The sequence below is a fragment of the Sorex araneus genome, chromosome 2 (genome assembly GCF_027595985.1).
Source record: "Sorex araneus isolate mSorAra2 chromosome 2, mSorAra2.pri, whole genome shotgun sequence".
NCBI lineage: Eukaryota > Metazoa > Chordata > Mammalia > Eulipotyphla > Soricidae > Sorex > Sorex araneus.
In genome coordinates, this window is record NC_073303.1 from 267,406,033 (window position 1) to 267,421,003 (window position 14,971).

At 48.2% G+C, this 14,971-nt stretch overlaps 1 protein-coding gene across 6 annotated transcripts in view; it reads left to right on the forward strand.

The window, feature by feature from the left end:
• PLS1 (plastin 1) overlaps nt 1-13,688 on the forward strand; it is an 82,302-nt gene extending 68,614 nt beyond the window's left edge. For 5 of the 6 annotated variants that reach the window (XM_055127379.1, XM_055127376.1, XM_055127380.1 and 2 more), the window contains 5 exons: nt 169-283; nt 6,176-6,309; nt 6,805-6,928; nt 12,853-12,977; nt 13,215-13,688. In XM_055127379.1, coding sequence (XP_054983354.1) covers nt 169-283; nt 6,176-6,309; nt 6,805-6,928; nt 12,853-12,977; nt 13,215-13,350 — 634 coding nt within the window. In that variant the 3' untranslated portion in view covers nt 13,351-13,688. Of the gene's footprint in view, nt 1-168; nt 284-6,175; nt 6,310-6,804; nt 6,929-7,248; nt 7,353-12,852; nt 12,978-13,214 lie in introns of those variants that run through there. The other variant, XM_055127381.1, reaches the window with a different exon arrangement.
• Nucleotides 13,689-14,971: the final 1,283 nt, after the last annotated feature.

A 14,971-nucleotide genomic window follows, 5' to 3' on the forward strand; every position in this document is an offset into this window, starting at 1 on the left:
GGCTCTGCATCCCATCCCCTGGGCCCCGCAGGGAGGGAGCCCTGGGCACAGCCACGTGTGGCCCCACAACCGAAAAAAAAAAAAGAAAAGGAAATTAAAGGAAGAAACCAAGACATTCTGTGCCCCTGCGCTGCGTGTCCCCCCTCACGCTCTCTCCTTCCTTCCCAGCGACCTCTCCGACGCGATGGTCATCTTCCAGCTCTACGACATGACCCGGGTGCCCGTCAACTGGAGCCACGTCAACAAGCCTCCGTACCCTGCGCTCGGGGGGAACATGAAGAAGGTGAATGCAGAGGAGACCCCGGGAGCACAGGGGGCCTCGGTGGGGGGCACTTCCCAGGGTCGCCTCCCGACGGTTCCTGGCCAGCCAGGCTGGGGGTTTGATCCGGCTCCAAGGGTGTGGGATTAGGAAGGAGCTTTGCTGCCGGGGGTTGCCTGGGGCTCCCTGGTGGAGGCAGGGCTGCGGTCAGCTGCTTGGATAGCCCAGAGGGGTGCACCTGAGTGCCCTAACCACTGAACTACCTCTCAGTGCCTCAATTCATTCTGATCATTCTGATCTAAAACAGAGGGTTGGGACTTGGCGGTGTCAATCTGTCCCCACAGTTGGAAATGGGTTAAGCGTCACAATGGCCGTTTCGATAATGTGTTCCAGGAAAGAGTTGGGAAGATGCTCACAGTGTGATTTATGAGACTTTTTTTTTTTTTTTTTTTTTTTGCTTTTTGGGTCAGACCCGGCGATGCACAGGGGTTACTCCTGGCTCATATACCCAGGAATCACCCCTGGAGGTGCTCAGGGGACCATATGGGATGCTGGGAATCGAACCCGGGTTGGCCGCGTGCAAGGCAAATGCCCTACCGCTGTGCTATTACTCCAGCCCCGATTTGTGAGACCTTTCTGTTGTTGTTGCTGCTGCTGCTGTTTTTGGTCTTCAGCAGCCTGTAACGGCGTTCTATGAGCAGCATCATAAATGCATTTGGATTTCATAACCAGAAGAATTTGCCCAATCTTTACAGGCTATTTGTTAATACTTTTCAACAGGTATTTATTATCCTACTGCCTGTTTAGTGCAATTCACAGACGTTAAAAATAGTCCAGGCATGAAAGGACCCCCAGGAAGCCGTAAGGAAATGCAGGCGGCCCAGCTCCTGTGCTTAGCGCCACAATACAGCCCGGCCCACAGGGCGGGACGCTGGATTCCCGAGGAGAAACTCAGTCCTGGAGCTCCACGTGGGAGCTGGGCGCTGACTTAGACTTTGGGGGATGGTAGCATGGGCTCGGGGGGGGGGGGGGGACGGGAGGAGAGGCTGGAGGCTCCACCGGGGAGATGTGCTTGCCAAGCGCCAAGTGTGTGTCTGGGGGTTGCGCTGTGGTGGATGTTTCAGAGGAGATGGGAGAGAGCATGAAGGAGGAGAGCTCGGGCTGGAGCCAGATGCTGACGGCCCTTGACTGTCAGAGTAAAGAGACACAGGAGACCCCGAGACATCCTCCACAGGGCGGGGGCTTGATTGCCGTCGGTGGGTGACTGGCTGGTGAGATGTGCTGATCCCACATTCTCCTTCTTCCGCAGGGGATGGTGGGATCTTCCCCTTTCGTATCAGTTCTGTTGAATCTCTGTTTTTTTCTTTTTTTTGTTTTTTTTTTTTTTGTTTTTTTTTGGGGGGGTCACACCTGGCGATGCACAGGGGTTACTCCTGGCTCATGCACTCAGGAATTACTCCTGGCGGTGCTCGGGGGACCATATGGGATGCTGGGAATCGAACCTGGGCCGGCCGAGTGCAAGGCAAACGCCCTCCCCGCTGTGCTATCGCTCCAGCCCCTGAATCTCTGTTTTAATATTCCATCACTGTTTGGTTCGGTTTTCCTTTATCGTTTTTCTCCTCAAAATCATCAGCTTTGGGGGCTAGAGGGATACAATGAGGAGGGTTAGGCATTTGTCTTGTATGTGACTGACCTGGGTTTGATCCCTGGCATCTCCCATGGTCCCCCGAGCCTGCCAGCCCTGAGCACCTGTGTGTGACTGCCCCCCCAACCCGCACACACATACCAAAAATAATGATTTGTTTTCTGGAGCAAAAGTATGTAGAACTTGTGAACATTTTTTAAAAAATTTAACTGTATCTTTTGATTTTAAATGATGGAAGTATTTTAAGTTCAATATGAATTAATGGTGGGGGGTTGGAGAGGTAGGATAGGGTTAAGGTTCTTGCCTTGCGTGCGGACAACCCAGTTCAGTTCCTGGAACCACAGATGGTCCCCGGAGCACTGCCAGGATAGTTCCTGATAAAACAGCTAGAAATAGCCTAGGGAGCACTGCTGGCTGTCCCCAAACAACAAATCTCTCCCTCTCTCTCTCTCTTTTTTTTTTTTTTTTGCTTTTTGGGTCATTACTGGTGATGCTCAGGGATTACTCCTGGCTCTGCACTCAGGAATTACTCCTGGCAGTGGTTGGGGGACCCTATGGGATGCTGGGGATTAAACCCAGGTTGGCCGAGTGCAAGGCAAATGCCCTCCCCACTGTGCTATTGCTCCAGCCCCCATATATTTATACATATATAGATACACGCATATATAAATTAATGGACTGTGCCATGGGGCTAGCTCAAGGTCGAGAGCTGAGCGCATGCTTCGCCAGATTCCGTCCCTGGCACCTCCCCAAGAGTGATCCCCTGAGCACAGAGTAGAAGTAACCCATGGTCACTTGCAGGTATGGCCCATCCCACCCTCCTGGTATAGAGTATTAGATGTCTCACTGCCACAAATGCGGCCGCGGGCTCCAGGAATTCTAGAATATTAAATACAGTTATACAGCTGAGGTTAATTTAATTGTTTTCAACTGGATGGTGACTTTGGCATATCACTGTGTTGCTCTCTTCCAAGAGATTTCTTTGTGGTGGATGCCAGTGTTGTCCACAGCATTTGGTGTCCATGATGAGCCTTCTCTCTCCTCGGGGATGCATTCTGAGCGTGTGTGCTCTTTCAGCCCCTTGAGTCTGAGAATTTCCCAGACTCAGTTCTTCACCCCAGTACTGTTAACTTTCTGTTATTCCCAGCTCCTCCCATTTCCAGAATTTCATTTATTTGTTTTTTGGGCCACAGCTGGTGGTGCTCAGGGCTTGCTCCCGGCTCTGCACTCAGGGATCACTCCTGATAGGGTTTGGGGAACCACGTGGGGTGCCGAGCTTTTTCAGTCAGCCACAGACAGAGCAACTGTCCTACTTGCTGTGCTCTAACTCTGCCCCCAAATTCCAGAATTTTAAGTACAACTCTAGACAGGGCTCACCTCCAGGAAGCCAAATTCATATTCTTTCTCTAGGACTTCTCCAGCTCTTAGAGGCGTCAAATGTGCTATTACGTGTCGCCAGACAAGAGGACCTATCTTTGCCCTTCCCTTTGCTCTTTTATTGCTGGCTGTGTCACCCCAGGCCTCTACACTTAGACACCCCGAATTTCTTTCTTACCATCAATCCCCGCAGGACTTTTGGCCAAACTGTAAGACAGATAGAAAATGTAGCGATGTTTGCAATTTCTAAGAAAATCCTCCCATTGCAGTGCATGTGGGAAGCACCTGGCGTTTCTCTCTCCTGTGCACACTCGCTTCATCAGAGCTCCAGGCTCTCCCCATTGGTGGGGAATTGGCTCCATTGTTTCAATTCTGCATTCTTCTGTTAACATTGTTTCTTACAATATTATTCATACCACACCTGTAACATAATATCACTACTAGGAAAAAGAATTTGAGAATAGCAGGTTTCTGCATTTTAAAAGGGGGAGAATCTATAGGGGCTGGAGCAATAGTATAGCGGGCACGGTGCTTTCTGGCACAGGGCAGACCCAGGTTCTATTCCAGAACCCCACGTGGTCCCCCAGATCCAGCAAGAGTGATCCCTGAAAGCAGAAGCAGGAGGGAGCCCTGAGCACTGCCAGATAATGGCCTCAAAACGAAACAAAACCAAAAAATCAAGGGGAAAAAAGGAGTATCTGTCAATGATTTTCTTTAACCTAAAAGAGCCAGGCAAGTTTGAAGAATCTTTTTTGTCATTGTTATTTGACCAATGTTTGAGAATGCGGATTCTCTTTTTTTAAAGAATAATCTGAGTGCACAAATTTTGTTTCTGTGTGGTTTCTTTCTTACCTTTCTTGGAAGTAATTTCTTGTTCTTGGAGGGAAAGTGTATCTGTGCCCTTCGAGCTGATTTGTTGTGTATTAATGAGGTCTTAACTAAGCAGCGGGAGGGGCACAAGAGGGAAATTATCTTTTTTTTTTAATGAATGTTTATTCCCTAAGAACTTTTTCTTAACTATCCCCTAAAACATTTAGTAAGACTTTTTACTACAGATGATAGTATAAGATAATGAGAACTTCCATTTCATTGGAGTAAAAGGCCCAGTTGTCTAAGAATACATGTATACACCAATCTTTGATTAAAAAATATAAGGGCTGGAGAGATAATGTAGGATTCCGAACACCATGTAGGGTCCCCGGAGCCTCACCAGGAGTGATCCCTGAGTTAGTTTGAGCAGAAGTAAGCTCTGAGCACTGCCCACTGTGTCCCCAAAAAAACCCAAAAAGGCAGGGAGACAAGGAGGCAGGGAGGGAAGAAGGGAGGGAGGGAAGGAGGGAGGGAGGGATGGGAGAAAGGAAGGAAGGAAGGAAGGGAGGAAGGAAGGGAGGGAGGGAGGGAGGGAGGGAGGGAGGGAGGAAGGGAGGGAGGAAGGGAGGGAGGAAGGAAGGAAGGAAGGAAGGAAGGAAGGAAGGAAGGAAGGAAGGAAGGAAGGAAGGAAGGAAGGAAGGAAGGAGGGAGGAAGGGAGGGAGGGAGGAAGGAAGGAAGGAAGGAAGGAAGGAAGGAAGGAAGGAAGGAAGGAAGGAAGGAAGGAAGGAAGGAAGGAAGGAGGGAGAAGGAAGGAAGGAAGGAAGGAAGGAAGGAAGGAAGGAAGGAAGGAGGGAGGGAGGGAGGGAGGGAGGGAGGGAGGGAGGGGAGGGAGGGAGGGAGGGAGGGAGGGAGGGAGGGAGGGAGGGAGGAAGGAAGGGAGGAAGGGAGGGAGGGAGGAAGGAAGGGAGGGAGGGTGGAAGGAAGGAAGGAAGGAAGGAAGGGTGGAAGGAAGGAAGGAAGGAAGGAAGGAAGGAAGGAAGGAAGGAAGGAAGGAAGGAAGGAAGGAAGGAAGGAAGGAAGGAAGGAAGGAAGGAAGGAAGGAAGGAAATAGTACTGGGTGGTTGGAGATAATAAGTCTCTGCAGAGACCAGGACCGATATAAACTCTGACCAGAGAAAGAGCAGGAGGGACTGAGGTGGCTGGGAAGAAGGCATTCGTTAGCAGGCAAGCGATTTCCGTGGATTCTTATGAACACCAGGCACTTGGCTGAGGTGCGGGGGGGGGGGGTCTGAGAGGGGGAGTATGATATTGACTTGTTTATGTCATGGTTCAGCTTCTTCCAAAAGAGCTTATTCTATCATTGGCGAAATAAATAGACAGAATGCTAAGGACACAGTCCACAAGCGCTACCGAGCCAGGCCATGCGCATGGTCCAGAGTGAAGCCGCGTTAAAGGAAGGGGCTAAAAGTTCAATTTCAGGGGATGAGTAGGAGCTAGAGGGAAAAACTGGGACGGAAGTTAAATCCTTGGTGAGACAATTTCATAGCACCATTATCTCATGATGGGATGAAGGGAATAGGTTTTCCGTCACCAGTTTCCACTAGTCACATGGCACCTTGGACGGGCAGCAGGACTTTCCTAGTCAGAAGAGACCAGACACTGCCCAGCTGGGCGCTGCTGAGGGGACCTGTCTGCTCGGCCGTCTGCAGCTAGGACAACAGGCAGAGTCGTCCCCTTCATCTTCCTGGGGCCATGGGATGACCTGGAAATGGGGAGGGGTCATCGTCACCATTTTTCACTGTCACCATTCGGTCATTTTTCAGGTGACCGAATGAGATGCAGTCAAGAGACACTTCTTTTAAAAAATCTTTTTCGGGGCTGGAGTAATAGCACAGCGGGTAGGGCATTTGCCTTGCATGTGGCCGACCCGGGTTCGATTCCCAGCATCCCTTATGGTCCCTCGAGCACCACCAGGAATAATTCCTGAGTGCAGAGCCAGGGGTAACCCCTGAGCATCGCAAAAACAAAAACAAAACAAAAAAACCCACCTTTTTCTACCCAAACTCTGACTTTCTGTTTGTAGATTGAAAACTGCAACTATGCTGTGGAGCTCGGGAAGAACAAGGCCAAATTCTCGCTGGTCGGCATCGCGGGGCAGGACCTGAATGAAGGGAACGCGACCCTGACTCTGGCGCTGGTGTGGCAGCTGATGAGGAGGTGACCAGGGCTCGTGGGCTAGCACAGCACTGAGGTGCATCCCTAGGCGCTCGGAAGATTCTAGCAACTCTGAGAGGGTGGGACTTTGTCGCTTCCCGTGAGTCACGGGGAAGGAGCAGAAACATGCCAAGCAAAACTTGAACTTTTAGATACTCTGAATATCTATTTTGCATCCTGTGCTTTCTTGGACCAGTGGGCTGATTCGAGCAAGATGGTGACTGTCATTAATTCATGCCTTTGGAAGGCTGCTTTTGGAAGTTGTTTTAATTTTGAAAAATTTAATTTTTGAAAAACTACACAGCTGTTTTTGTTTCTGATTACTAAGCCTAATGACTTTGGAATGTAACCAGGTGTAAAGATCAGAGTGAAATTAGCAATATCGGAAGGAAATATTTCAGTATTTAATCTAAATACTTGATATAAATAATGGGAACGCAGACTTCCTCCACCCCTGCCTGCACCCCCCAGTCTCAAATATAATCTTTTCCATTACAGGTACACATTGAATGTGTTATCAGATCTTGGAGAAGGTGAAAAAGTAAATGATGAAATTATCATTAAATGGGTCAATCAGACTCTTAAAGATGCAAACAAAAAGTCTTTCATTACCAGCTTCAAGGTAATTAAATTATACTTAATCTATTTTTGGTAAAAAATAAAAAGAAGGAACTTGTACTGGGAAATAGCACAAGTGTTTAAAATGACAAGAGGTTCTATGTGAGAAATGTGACTTATGAGCTTAGGCATACTAATTATTTGGCATGTATAAACCAGAACACAATTGAGTTTGATTTGGTTACTTTCCATCGGTTGTGTTACTGAATATAAACACAGGTTTGGATGACCAGCCTTCAGTTACCGAAGCTTAAATGAAAAAATTAGATAGAGCCAAAAATTCCAATTGTCAAGTGAAAAAGACCAAAAGCTGTTGTTTTCTAGGACTATACTGTTTTGTGCCCCCAGCAGCAGTCTGAGCCTAGTGGCACCATTTCCAAGCCTAACAGAGGCAGCCAACCCAATTCGAGTCGGAATTGAGAAAACTGGTAGGAAAAAAAAAAAAAACACTTGTCATCTCTCTTCATCCTGGCACTAACACTCACTTCTCCGAGCATCGGTGGGTGGTCCATAGAGTTCTCAACCCATAATCCGCACACACATCCCCATTAATTGCCGTGCATCGCCAGCCATCGTGTGTCGTTTCTGCATGCAAGTTGATGGCAGCTCAGAGCATGTCTGTTTGTCCACATCCATCCGGTGAACTCTGTGCTCATGGCTTGCTGACATGTTTGAGATCCGCCCGGGCCTGTGTGTTGTAGGAAGGTAGAGGGCAGGCAAATGGCGGATGCCCGCCTTGCCCCGCCCTGAGCTTGCCGACCCATCTTCATTCTCTCGCCTTTGCTCTTTACATTTTACAGCATTGGAGAGCGGGGGTGGGTGGGGGGAAGGTTTTGTTTTTTTTAAAGGAAAAATGTGATCTCTTCGTCTTCACCAAAAAACAGGCCCCAAAGTAGTTTTCATAAGAAGGTGTTCATTCAGGTGTGTCTTCTCCTGTTTCATTTGGGGCAGGGGGAGGGGGACAATTGATGAGCCTGGGTTTTATTGTTGCTCATTTATTTAAAATAGAAGTGATTTCAGCCCGTGATTTGTGTATGTATTTTAGGCAGAAAACGTCACATAAGCATGGAAAACAGGAAAGGGGACACACAAAATGATTTGACAATGACTTTTAAAAAATGTTTGACAGAGGTGCTGGGGACATATTACGAGTGCTAGGTAGGGCACATGCAAGGCTGCTGAGGACCCCAGTCCCATCCCTGGCACCATGTGGTTCCCTGGGCAGTGCCAGAAATGCCACTGCTGGGGGTGATGGTCCCAAACCGAGACCTGGTTGACCAAGTATCACTTTGAGCAGCTCCTGGGACCCCCAGGTGCCACTTGAGGGGACCCCAAAAATGCCATATTGAGATTGTAGGCATATGTATGCTTCTTAATGCACAGCCACCAGCAAGTGTAGAGTCTAAATCAAATGGAATGACAGTATCCAGCGCCGGATGGGTATTTACTGAGTGAAGTCCTGGGTAAGATTCCTAGGGGTAGAAAGAACATAAGAAACTAGGCGGCCCTCAGAACACTCATCTTTTTATTTGAAAGACAAAATGTGTGTATAGCCGAGAAGGCGTCACTGCTACTCAAAAAAAAAAAAAAGATGATAAAATTCAAATGTATAATCACCTCGGCATATGAATGAGAAGGCTGAAGAAGGACTTCCACCCAAATAGTCAGTGAAGAGCAGACGGAGAGAGTGGGGCGCGTGGAGCTACACAGGAGGAAGAAAGCTTTGAGTTCTGAAGGACAAGACGGAGAGAACAAGGTAGAATCCAGGCCCCTCCGAGGGCTGGAGAGAGTTGGCTAGAGAGGTGGATGCCGAGAGCTGGTCAGCCCCAGGGGGACAGGGATGGAGTGAGGGTGCTGTGGAGGGTTGAGGAAAAAGGAAGAGGAAAAGAAGTGTGGGGTCAGGAGGCTGACAGCTGGGGGCTGACACAATAGTTCCACACGTGTAACATTTATTGCTTAGAACCAGCAGTCTCCAGAACACTCTCTGGCCACCTGACTGCCTCTCGCATCTCTCCGGCTAAGCTATCACGCGTGTGTCAGGATGAGGATCTTTACAACGAGCTTGTCCCAAGGGCTGGTTCCTCTGGGAAGAGGAGCTGGAGCCGTCACAGGGCACTGGGGTTCCTGTTCCCTGACATAGCGCCTTTCTGCTCATACTGTCCTAACCTGGTGCCCACGGCCTCAGAGACGCCACGGTCCAGGCCAGCTGCAGAGTTCGGGATGCAGGTGGCACAGGGACGCCAGTTAGACAAAGGCTTTGTTCGGACAAAGCTCTCGGAGCCTGATGAGGAAGAAGGATCATACAAGGCACAGTTTGGAGGCTGAGCCCGGGAGGGGACGGGCGCCCGTGGTGAAGCTCCTGCCTTGAGCGTGCCCAGCCCCGAGTGCCGCTACTGGCACTGAGCCCCCATGCCAGCACCACCACAACATGTGTCTCTGGAGTGCCACAGTGTGGCCCCCACGACAACTGGGACCAAACGGAGGATGTGAGGAAGACCTGTAGGGTTGGGATGTACTGGAGAGAGAGAGAAGAAGAGAGAGAGGGGAAGAGAGAGAAGAGAGAGAGAGGGAGGAGAGAGAGAACACACACACACACACACACACACACACACACACACACACACACACGGAGATGCGGTGAGAGTGTAGGATTGGCCCCGGGGGGGCGGGGCGGGGAAGTCCCAGAGAGGAGGGAAGGAGGCTGTGCTCCCAGGGGTCTGAGTCCGGCCTTTGGAAACCTGGAGCTGCGAAAGGGCTGCAGCCTCCGGGAAGCAGCGATGCGTTTCCTGCATCTGCGGTGACTCGGGCATCGAGGAGCTGGGTGGGAAGAGAGCGAAGATGAGTCCTGGGGACATCAGTGGAGGGTCGTGGGCACCAGTGAGGCAAAGGGTGTTGGAACAGTGGACGCCTCAAGCCCAATCATAAATATCTTTGTAACTCTGTACTTCATGGTGATTCAAAAAAAAAAAAAAAAGATTTCTAGAAACTTCGAGCCAGCTGGTCTGGAGCTTGGCTCGAGTTCTAAGAGGAAGCCTGGCCCCGTCTCTTCCTAAATTGATACGTATCACAGCTGGGATTGCACCGCAGCCCTTTATTCTCTTGGTCAATGCTTTAAAATAAAAGGAAGCGGTGCCGGGACTGCCAGAGCCCCCCACAGCCAACTGAACCTCGCCTCGGAGGTGCCCTTGAGCCCAGGGTTGGCACCGGAGCCGGGCAGACAGGGCCTCGCCGGTGCCAGGTGACACGTTTATCGATTCATTTTAGTTTGCCAGTAAACGCACTGGGCAGAAATGAATAGCCCCGTTTGAAGATGTAAAGCAGAGAAATGAATCACTCGCCCCTGGCCACGTGGATGCCAGAGGGGGAAGGCGAAGTCCCGCTTGATTCATCCAGAGACACCGCCCAGCTGTCCGCCTGGCCCTCCCTGGGTTCTAGACAACCTGGACCCTTCCGTGTCACCCAGACGTGATCCCCCTCCTGCGGGGGTCCTTCCACATAACCCCCCTTCCTCCCCACTGCTGAGGTCCAGCAGTGCTCACCCCCGGGCCACGACTCCTTCCTCCTCTCAGCTGAGCACTTTGCAGGGGCAGCTGTGGCTCTTTCTGGAATGAATGAGCAGCTGGTCACCGAGCTGCAGAGAAGCCAAAGGGCCGGGCCACTCCACCCCTGGGCTGTCACAGCACTTGGAGTCCTCTGGAAGGGGCCGCAGCTGCTCTGCCGAGCGGGGGCACGGCTCGGGCAAGCGCTTTCACTCCTCAGCCCTCACCGCTTTGTATGAAACGACTTGCCAAGTGCTTGGCGCGGCGCAAGGCAGGACTTGGGGGTGGGGGTGGGGAAGTGACTCGGGTTATTATTGGGTCTTTTGGATGATTTTTTCTCCTAACACTTTTGTTAACCTACATTTGGTTAATAGCAGTATCAGATGCTTTCGCTTCTTTTTCTCCTGAGCCCCGTGCAGGTCAGTGACCAGAAAGGGGAGCTGAGGCTTCCGTATCAGTTCAGCCTTGAACTGCAGGGAAAGGCACAGAACTAGGTCAGAAATGCAGAGTTCAGGGTTGGCAGCGCCCACAGTGGAGTTGGTCACAGCACAGGCTTTTGCCCGGCTCTGCTTTGTTACATCAGCTGCCACCTTCAGCCTTGAACTGGTTCTCATCATGGTGACAGGACCCCGGCGGGCTGGGACAGAGAATTTATCCCCTCCCTCACTCCCAGGAGGACAGAGCCCCCCATCCCCCATCTCTTCTGCCCTAGGAAGCACCCCACAGGCCCAGCACAGTAGCACGCACGGGGGGGTGGGGGGGAAGCACTTTCCTGGCCTGCTGCAGACCCGGGTTCAACCCGACCACTACATACGGTTCCTGGAGGGCCACCAGGAATGATCCCTGAGCACAGGGCTGGGAGTAGCCCCACCTAATCCCCATCCCCCCAAATGAAGGTATTTCTGGGACTATTCACTGAGTTTAGGCTACTATTTTCCAACGTCTTTTTCATTTTTGTTTCCTGAAGGAGTCTTTTTTTGACCTTGTCCCCCCAAAAAAACTCCTCCCTGGCATATCTTAGTGCCATCGCCAGTCTTGGGGGTCTGAGCCCCGCATCGGGATTATAAAAAAGACTGTGTTTATCGCCTCATGCCCGGGAAGAACCGATGGTGCTTTGGGATCACCCTTGGAGTTGAGAACAGTGTGCGCTCCTTAAAGATGTGTGCAGGCGAAGGAGGTGGAGAGATGGAGCGAGAACGTGGGTTCTGCTCGGCCGAGGGAAGCAGTAAAGAATGAATTCTTGTCAGCGAGCAAGCACTAGTGACCAGTGCTCATGCTGAGAGACAGAATAATTTGTCCATGGCCTTGGAAATGGACAAGCATTAGGTCAGGATTCCTGACTTCAACCGCAGTGCTGTCGACTCAAATGTAGTTGTTTGTTTTTAGTTTGCTTTGTAGGTAGTTTGGAAGATGGTGATAGTCTGGGGAATTGGCGTCAGTTGTGGGCTCAGATACCCATTCTGTACTTACTGGGCACGCGAACGAGTCATTTGAGCTCTAGGAACTGCATGTGTTTCATCTTTAAGAGAAAGGTTTATATATATATATGTGTGTGTGTGTGTGTGTGTGTGTATGTTTTATACACACACACACACACACACACACACACACACATATATATATATCAGGTTGTTAATAGGGTTTTAAACAACTAAGGTATGTAAGACAAGAATGTTTTGGAGGGGCTGGAGCAATAGCACAGTGGGTAGGGCGTTTGCCTTGCATGCAGCCGACCTGGGTTCGATTCCCAGCATCCCATATGGTCCCCTGAGCACCGCCAGGGGTAATTCCTGAGTGCAGAGCCAGGAGTAACCCCTGTGCATCGCCGGGTGTGATCAAAAAAGCAAAAAAAAAAAAAGAATGTTTTGGAAATGTTAGTTCCTTCCCACTATTATTTTAATTTTCCTTTCAAGAATTCTTGAGGGCTAGAGGGAGAACCAGTGGCTGAGCACAGGGCCCTACACTAAGGGCTGGCTCAGTTCTCAGGCCAGGCCAGCCCCTCAGCATGCCAGCTATGGCCCCCAAATCAAAAATAGGACTAAGTGAAGGCATAGGTCTAAGAAATAGTCATATTATAATTTTTTAATTATTTGTCTAAAATTTATCTCCTATTCCCTTTCAAAAAGTGTTTACTTTTTTCCAGCCTGTCTATTCTTACATACTTTAGGGATTGTCACATCTACACACCTTATTCAGATACGATGACAGCTCCGCACTGCGGTCTCTCGACTAAAGGAAAGGTGTATTTTCAGCGGTTTATGATGTGTACTCATTGCAGATGAAAGAGACGAAAGAAAACATTTTCGTTTTATGGTTATGCTCAGGAGAGTCTGACACTTACAAAAAACTAAAACATGCTCAAGGATGCTCATTATTCTTTATTCTCTAGGACAAATCTATTAGCACGAGTTTACCCGTCCTGGATTTAATAGATGCCATTGCACCAAATGCGATTCGTCCAGAGATGGTCACACGAGAAAACTTTTCCGACAAGGACAAACTGAACAATGCTAAGTAAGCCTCTACAGGAGAGCACAGTGTCTCACTCATTCTTTTAAATTCTCACAAGATTATTGTGTCCTTAAGGGTCATCATTTAAAGATCAACTTATACGGAGAATATGATTTAAAGACTCTGAAATTTAACCTTGTAAAGTTAACCTATCAAAGTACTTTATCCTTCTGCTAAAATATAAGAAGTGAAGACTCAGTAAGTATCAAACCACCAAGATGTTTTTCTTCTCTTTTCAAGGTATGCCATTTCAGTTGCTCGAAAGATCGGTGCCCGGATTTATGCTTTACCTGATGACCTTGTGGAAGTGAATCCAAAGATGGTTATGACGGTGTTTGCGTGCTTGATGGGAAAAGGACTGAACAGACTAAAATAAGGAAACAGTGAACATGATTTTTCTGCCACATTAAACACACTGAATGCCTCAGTTTACAAAAATTCTGAAATGTAGTCAGTGTAAAAACCAGAGATGATTTGTATGCCTAAAATCGTCTCATAATTGATGAATGAATTCAACATCCTGTTCATATTAGTTAGGATTTCTCAACCCTGCTGGATATTACGATTCGATCCTGGTACAATCAACTACATTAGAATTTCTTCACTGTCAAACTGATATTTCATCATTAAATTATTTTCATTTTCTTATCTTCAGTAGGACAAGATCATTCCTTTTTTCATCATTCAAAAAAATCAATACAAGATTTTTTTTCACTTCCTGCTGTGAAATGTGTTTTGATTTTGTGTGTCTGTTAATTTCAGCCACAGTCATCATCAATTCATAATTCAGGTTTATCCTTTTATTCCTCCGATGATGTGAAGTGTTCTAAAGCTTTAACTTTTCTGTAAATTTCTATATTGTCTATGCTTTGTAAGTGACAAATATTGTTCATTAAGATGAAACTTTTTACATGAAGACTAACTTTTAAATAAACCCCAAACTTATTCTCTTATATAAGTTGCAGTTCTTTCACTTAACACTGACCATTTAATAATGCTCTTTTACATATATGCTAGTTTGGTAACACCTCTTTAACTATGCAACATATATATGTATGTATATGTTGGTAGGATAATATCAGAAAAATGTGTGTGTATTTTTGCACCTGGTTTACTCAAGTTTTCTTAAATGGTACATATAACAGGCAGACATCCATTAAGTATTTGTTGTAATTTATTGTATCCCAGTATGCTGTAACATTTTTCAGTTTGTAGATATCTCGCACATCAAGATTTTGTTTTTGTTTTTCAGAAAAAATCATTTTGAGGGTAGAGAGATAGTACAGCTACGAGGTGCTTGACTTGCACATGACCACACTGGGTTTGATGCCTGGAATCCCATGTGGTCCCCCTTGCCCACCAGGAGTAATCCCTAAACACAGAACTAGCAGTAAACCCTGAGCACAGCTGGGTGTGACCCAGAAAAACATCAACATTCATTTTGGATATCATTTAGATACTATCCACCAGCCTTTCCAGGTACTCCTAGTCACACGTCAGCTGCAGCCTTGGAGGGCCGGCTGGTACAACGCTATTGACTTTCTGTCACACACGGGCATTTTGATCTGTACTGAAGCTTTAAAGAATTTAAACTAGGCCCACTAAATATCTTTAGCAGCAAGCTGCACGAAGCTACTGTTCAACAGAAACTGTTTTCACGTGTCACTTTCCACGGCAGCCTACAAATGAGTAATGTTTGGTTAATGCTTATGTTACTTGGTAATAGCAAAAGCTTCAGACCTATTTTTGTCTGCACATTTAGCCACAGACCAATTCTGCTGCAAACACTTGGATTCAGAAATGTTTCCTGTCTCCCACTGTAAATGCCGCTACTCTGCAACAAAAATACTTGTCACCTCAACTCAGTGTGAGTAAGTGGCCTAAAAGCCCTTCCTACCACTTATGACACATATGTGTTGGCAGGAGTGAGACTGCCCATGTGTTTATCAAGAGCCCTGGGTCCTTCCCAGCAGTTCTCAGACGCCATGCCAGGGGTC